The following is a 7,072-nucleotide window of genomic DNA, read 5'->3' as shown; positions in this document are numbered from 1 at the left end:
CGAACTCTCCCCCTCCTCATTCAATCAGCAAACAAAAAAAAGTAAACAATTTGTTACAAAAGTAAAAAATTGTAGAAATATCATTGCCAGTGATATAAACAAGGTTAAACATTATACTATCACTAATTTTACGAAGATGTTTGTTGCTTACACATCTAATAAAGATAACTCCTCAAAACATTTTATTTTATCGTCACTCAAAGAAGGTTAAGAGGAAAAAAAATAAAAACAACAGAAATGAGCTTTTAGATGTATATTGAGGCTCTCTCCTTCCTTCTCTTCACCCTTCAGTTTGTTTGAAGCCAATATTTGAGAACGCGTGATGGCAATGACAAGGTCTTATGCTTGGCTTCCATTATACAAGCTCACAATGGTTTGGCACCAACTTTGGTTTGGCTCGAATCCTATGGTATGAGTTCATCATGACCAGATTTGTAGTTTAGTAAGGGTATTATAGGAAACTTAAATTTGGACCGTATTAATATTCTGTTCTCTTCGAGACAAACGCTTGAGCAGCACCACGAGAGGTGTCGAGGTGGAAGAGTCCGACTCAACCCGTTCAAACATGGCGACACGACATTAACTAACGTAACAAAAAATTTACCATAATACCCTTACCCAAACCGCCACAATTACACGTCCCCACTGGAAGCGCATCCCCGTAATTTCACTGATCTGTAGGCCCAGTTCCGTACTTCCATTCCAGGAGTACCTATTTAATGGTTTAGCCATGGTGTTTTCCGTGCCTGGTTTTTTCCTATTATCCAAATAATCGGCCCAAAGGAAAATTCCAAAGCCTTCAAAGCCTTCACTGAGTTCAACGGAAGAAGGAGCATTCCCGATTTCGCAGAAACCCAACAAGATCAAAATTCGAAGAAAGTTCGAGTCTTTGAGCTAGTTTGATTGCTCAGCCTAGTCAAGCTCGTAAGTTTTAACATCACAAATCATCAAATTCTTTACCTTGTTTAATTTTTTTTTGCATAAAGATTGAAACTTTGGATGCATTTTCTTTATCAATTTCTGGGCTTAATTATTGAATATGCTCTGTTCTTCGATTTTTGTATTGGAGAATCATGGTTCTTGCTACCGAGAACTCGTAAAGTTTGAAAATTTGAGCAATCTCACAGCTCAAATTTGTCGGTGATTTCAAGGTTTGGTAATGACTGATGGGAAATAGAAAAAAGTCGTTTACCCACTTGGGCAATCAAACAGGGGAGTTAGGGTTTGAATAACACTTCAAAATGGGTCTTGCTTGCACTTCTGTATGTAGTTTCCTCCAATTGGTAATTTATTTTGTGTGATTTTGGGTTCCATTTTATGTTATGCAGATCAGAAAGAGGAATCATAATCGTGTAGTCGAGGATTTGAGTTTAGATGTTAGTTGGGGTTTCACTAAATTTGGAGAGGTGGGATAGTAGCCTGACCAGATGAATGTGGTTGGCAAAGTTGGGAGCCTAATTTCCCAAGGTGTTTACTCTGTTGCCACCCCCTTTCATCCTTTTGGTGGGGCAGTTGATGTCATTGTTGTTCAGCAGCAAGATGGGACGTTCCGAAGCACACCTTGGTACGTTCGGTTTGGAAAATTCCAGGGTGTTCTGAAAGGTCAAGAGAAGTTTGTCCGGATAAATGTAAATGGGATCGATGCCAATTTCCACATGTATCTTGATAACTCAGGTGAGGCTTACTTTATAAAGGAGGTTGATGCTAGTAAAGGAAAAGGAAGTGAGGCGAATGGGGCTGATTTGGATAATTTAAAACGAGAGGATGGTGATGGCCAAAATAGTAATCTTGACCTTCATAGACTTGAGCATAGTGTCTCTGATTCGGCAGTAATCCAATTGGATGAATGTGGTTCCTTTCGTGCAAACCGGTTAGAGAGAGCAGAATCTGATGTTGATCGGAAGTTTTATGAATTTCAAGATGATCAATCTTCTCTAGAAGGTTCAGCTGAGTTATCAGAGTATGGGTCGTCTCGATATGATAATTTTGATACTGAGCTTCTTGGGGAATCACAGAATTTAAACCCAGAAGTTATATTGGTGAGTGTGGATGGTCATGTATTGACTGCCCCCATCTCAGCATCAGAACATAATGCAGAGAATTTGCAATTAGACACGCCTAGGTTTAATCTGGGCCCAGGTGAAGAGACTGACTTTTGTGAAGGAAGTGAGGAGTGTTCGGGAGAGAATGCTTGGGCAGATTATATTAGTAAGCTGGATGCGCCTAGAACTAGTGTTGCAGCCGGTAATGTTCGCAGCATTCAGAATGATAACAAGGATACCGGACTCCAGGTTGAAGTTTTTGAAGGAAAAGAAGAACAGGCCTGTCAAGCTCAAGAAACTCAAAAGACTTCAAACCAGGAAAGAGATCTTCAGATGCATGGCGATTCAGAAGATGCATCTGCTAAGAAGGCAGAGGTTTTCGGGAGCTGCTTGGAGCTAACAGAGCTGGCCAAACGTGCTGGTAAAAATAATGTTGAAGATGAGGGTTCCTCATTGGAGACTCAAATTTCAACAGAGAAGTCTCAACAGACTCTAGATACTGGTATTGTTGAATTAAAAGAGAACGATGAGTTGTCTGCTTCCTGTGGTTCTGTTTTACCTGGCAACAATATGTCTCCAGATTTACAAGTTGGAAATGAATCAGGACTTGCATCTTATGCTAGTATTGATAGCATTTCAATGCATTCTGTCAGCAATGATTTAGAAAGGAAGGATGAACAAATGGGTGTTGACAGCAGTTATGTTCATTCCATCAACATTGATTTTGAAAGGAAGCATGAGCAAATCGGTATTGATATCATTTCTGCACATTCTGTCAGCAATGGTTTAGAAAGGAAGGAAGAACAAATCAGTATTGACAGCGTGTCTGTACATTCTGTCAGCAATGCAGTGGCAGAAGTTGATGGGACAGAGACTAGTCAGGAAAGACCTGCAACCGGAGATGAATGCAGTAAAAGTGAGTCAATAGAACCTGGAACAGCATCTCCCAGTGAAGTAACACAAGTTAATTCAAGCATTAGTAAGTACCTTTTACTGGTTTCCATTGTTATCTAACATTTTTGAATCTCCCTATTTCTGCTCGATTCTAGACTCTTATTTTTGTTTATCCATTATGCAATTTTCAGGGTTTGAGATCTCACTGTGTAGGAATGAACTTCGGGCGGGTATGGGCGTGACTGCTGCTGCTGAAGCCTTTGATGCCCGTCGCGTTTCTGCAGAGGATTTCAAAACTTCTGCTACAGCAATTATAAAAAATGAAAATCTGATCATCAGATTTAAAGATAGATACTTTTCATGGGAGAAAGCAGCTCCTGTTGTTCTTGGAATGGCTGCATTTGGTCTAGATTTACCCCTTGAGAGCAAGGATGCAATTCCTGTAGAACAAGATGACACAGAAAAACCGTCGACTCCTGGACGTATATGGAGGCTGTGGCCTATTCCATTCCGAAGGGTCAAAACACTTGAGCACACCAGCAGTAATTCATCAAATGAGGAGGAATTTGTTGATTCTGAATCCAGTTTGCATAACTCTCAAGTTGAAGCAACTCCTGAGTCCCCTCAAAAGCAACTTGTAAGGACAAATGTTCCCACCACCGAGCAGATAGCATCTCTAAATCTCAAAGAAGGCCAAAATGTGATAACTTTCAGTTTCTCTACCAGAGTTTTAGGAACACAACAGGTTGGTCAATATCTGGTGCTCTTTTAAATCCGAGCAATGGCATGCATGGTTGGATATTCCTAATAACCCATGCTTATGTTTACCAGGTTGATGCACATATTTACTTGTGGAAATGGAATGCACGCATTGTAATTTCTGATGTTGATGGAACTATTACCAAGTAAGGCTACTGTCTGTGTAATATGTTTTTATTTGTTAATGTAGAATTACGTGAGCAATGCCTGTTGAAAATAAAAGGAAAAAAAAACTTCAAAAATCCATAAAGGAGAAAATACTTAATACTTTACACTGATATTATTTCTTAGTTTAATGGTAACAACTTTAACCTGGATACATTTTTCCAGGTCTGATGTTTTAGGTCAGTTTATGCCATTAGTTGGAAAGGATTGGACACAATCTGGGGTGGCTAGACTTTTTTCAGCAATTAAGGTACATTTCTTGCTTATCTCTAAGACTGATGATGTTAATGTTTTGTTGAATAAAGACTCGGAAATCCCAGTGATCCAACTGAATTTAGTGGGACTGCATAACATTTTGGCAATTTAAGGCTATAAATTTGATTTTTAATAAAGCTTTCATGTTTTATTCATTGGACCCTTGCAACTAAGAGTTTTGTAGATCATTATTAAATGATCTGGTATTCTTTTGTAAATTGATATCTAATACTGAGGCCTGCTTTAACTACAGGAAAATGGATATCAGCTACTGTTTTTGAGTGCACGTGCAATTATACAGGCATACCTAACGAGAAGCTTTTTGAATAATCTAAAACAGGTAACCTAAAAACCTGGTCTGATACATCAAGTTTGGTTGCTTTCTTTTATGATCAAAGGGATATATCAGGCTTGTAGTGTTGAGATTGTTAGTTGCGTGTTGAGATTGTTAGTTCTGCACTTGCAGGATGGAAAAGCATTACCCAGTGGACCTGTCGTTATCTCACCTGATGGATTATTTCCGTCATTATTTCGTGAAGGTGAGGTTGTCTCTCTAACATGTTCGGAACTATTTCAGCTTGCCACTAACTGTACTATAGTGTTTTTGCCTTTTTGGTAACCACATTGTAATTGTACCGTCATCGCTCTTTCTGTTTTCCAATGAGTGTGTGAAAATTAAAGCCAAAAGGGAAACTAATAATGGAGAAAGATAAAATTAGCAACTTAGCAAGTATATTGCTGGTATGTGTTTCTTTAAGTGTGTGAAGTTTACCAAAAAAAAAAAAAGAATAATTTAGAGCTGGTAGGTTACTTTCGGTCAAATCAGTAAATTCTGGCCTTCATAATGGGGTGCCCAGGCTGAATGAGCAACTGTAGGAGAGTGGAGGAGGAGGAGGAGGGGAGGGGGAGGGGGGGGGGGGGGGGGGCACTGTTGATATTATGAGCCTATAACATTCTCTATTCGGTCTCTGGTTCAACTATATGAAAACCTTTTCTTGATGATTTTTCCTTTGGTTTTTACGGTACTAACTTGACCATTTGTTGTGTCATTGATCCCTGAATAAAGAGCATGTGGTATCTAGGTTATATATACATCGTAGCACTATCAGCAGATATCAGCTGGCTTGCAATTTGCCTGAATATTGGAATGCTACCTACTTTAATATATATACATATATATTAAAAAAAAAAATTAATGTCAAGTTTGCTGTTGTTGATTAGTTTATATTCATCCATTTTCTGATGGCAGTTGTAAGAAGAGCACCGCATGAGTTCAAAATTGCCTGTTTAGAGGTAAATGACAAGAAAGTTCAACTTAAGCTCAAATTCACACCGTTAATTGGCATTGGATCATTTTCTTATTGCGTGTGTTAATCATATACTGCAGGACATAAAAAAACTCTTCCCCCAGGATTACAATCCATTTTATGCAGGTTTTGGAAATAGAGACACAGATGAGCTCAGCTACAGAAAAATTGGGATTCCAAAGGGCAAGATTTTTATAATCAATCCCAAGGTTTTTATCTTTCACTGTTGTCTTCCACAATTAAAGAGAGCAATAAACAAATTTTCTGTTGCTAAACTTTCTCATTAATTGGCAGGGTGAGGTGGCCATCAGCCATCATCGTGCTGGTGATGTGAAGTCGTATACATCTTTACATACTCTTGTCAATGACATGTTTCCTCCAACGTCATTGGTTGAGCAGGTAACTTAAAAGTCCTTCGCATCCTTTCCTCGCAACATGAACTTATAAAAAATGGGTAGAGAGATGTGCAACTCTGCCCTATGCTTCCTTTGCTCTGAGTTTGCCCACATGAGTGACTCAGTAACATGCTTCTTTCCTGTCTTGAGGCGAGCATTACCATGTTTCATGTTTGATACAAACCTGGTTTCCAAAACATTTGCAGGAAGATTTTAACTCATGGAACTATTGGAGACTGCCGTTGCCAGAAGTTGACCTATAGTAATGTTTTTGACCAAGAGAAAACATACATTTCCCTTTTGGCCAACATTAGTGGCTTCGAGGAGCGTATACAATATAAGAGAATCACACACTTGGCATTCTTCCTGATCTTCAAATCTATGCACAGAATTGGTCAGTTGTACTTATTAGCGAGATTTGCAGTCCATTGACGCTGTACTTGTAATAGAAATATGGAATTTTTGATAATCAGAAAGCTCTCTTAAAGAATGAACAAGTGATTTATCTTAGGTGCAAGGCAAATTGAATGAGCATGATGCATTGAGCGGGTGTGTGTGTTCTTTCCTTTATCAACTAGTCATCCAAAAAAGTCTCTTTTGATGGAAAACCTCCAGGGGAATGGAATAATTCAATAGCAGCAAGCTGATGCCTCTCGGAGTTGTACAAGAACAATCTGCAAATTAGTAATTGTTAGGACCCAATTCTGTGAGCAATCAAGTCTAAGTGTATCTCCAGGCCCATAATAGCTCTTTTGGCTGTGTAAGCCCATATTAGGTCCAAATATGTAAACGATGTCGTTTATTCCGCTGGTCTGTCCTATGTCATGTTGACACGCAGTTGGTCATACGCAATCAGCTGCTTAACCTGAGAACTCGATGCTGCATTATATAGCTGGATTGGATTCCAGCCACATTGTAAAAATGGTCTGAGAATTGAATTGAATTTCCTTTTTGCTGTCTATATTCTTAGTTTTCCATTTCTCTCAAGGTTGTTAGGGTTCTAGTTATGGAAGATGTATATGATCGAATCTATTCCATTACTAGGGTTTTTGCCTGAAGGCTCGCCCCGAGTTATGTGTGTCACCACATCTTTGAGACCAAAGCTCTGTTTTGACCTTTCCCCTTCACTTTATCTATTTATGTTAAGAAAAGAGTTTCGAAACAATAGTTACAGTGCTACTTCCATTATAATTCCTCTTGAATTTGGAATGAAACGACAGTATATATAGAGGCTTGGGATTGTTATTCTCAACTA

The 7,072-nt window shown here is 38.9% G+C and overlaps 1 protein-coding gene across 1 annotated transcript; it reads left to right on the top strand.

Moving 5' to 3' along the window:
• Window positions 1-727: 727 nt before the first annotated feature.
• LOC112191875 (phosphatidate phosphatase PAH1) lies at window positions 728-6,332 on the top strand. Its single transcript, XM_024331347.2, has 11 exons — window positions 728-924; window positions 1,329-3,021; window positions 3,128-3,681; window positions 3,768-3,841; window positions 4,026-4,110; window positions 4,369-4,455; window positions 4,582-4,654; window positions 5,365-5,408; window positions 5,503-5,631; window positions 5,717-5,821; window positions 6,024-6,332. Exons 2-11 carry the CDS (start codon window positions 1,428-1,430, stop codon window positions 6,078-6,080), a joined length of 2,802 nt encoding a protein of 933 aa, XP_024187115.1. The 5' UTR covers window positions 728-924; window positions 1,329-1,427; the 3' UTR covers window positions 6,081-6,332.
• Window positions 6,333-7,072: the final 740 nt, after the last annotated feature.

Source organism: Rosa chinensis, chromosome 3, assembly GCF_002994745.2.
Source record: "Rosa chinensis cultivar Old Blush chromosome 3, RchiOBHm-V2, whole genome shotgun sequence".
Lineage (NCBI taxonomy): Eukaryota > Viridiplantae > Streptophyta > Magnoliopsida > Rosales > Rosaceae > Rosa > Rosa chinensis.
This window is presented reverse-complemented; position numbering and strand designations above follow the sequence as displayed.

Coding starts and splice junctions, on each gene's coding strand:
- LOC112191875 (XM_024331347.2), top strand. CDS start 1,428: ATGAATGTGGTTGGCAAAGTTGGGAGCCTAATTTCCCAAGGTGTTTAC. Junction 5,632..5,716: donor TTTTTATAATCAATCCCAAG/GTTTTTATCTTT, acceptor ATTAATTGGCAG/GGTGAGGTGGCCATCAGCCA. Junction 5,822..6,023: donor CAACGTCATTGGTTGAGCAG/GTAACTTAAAAG, acceptor AAACATTTGCAG/GAAGATTTTAACTCATGGAA.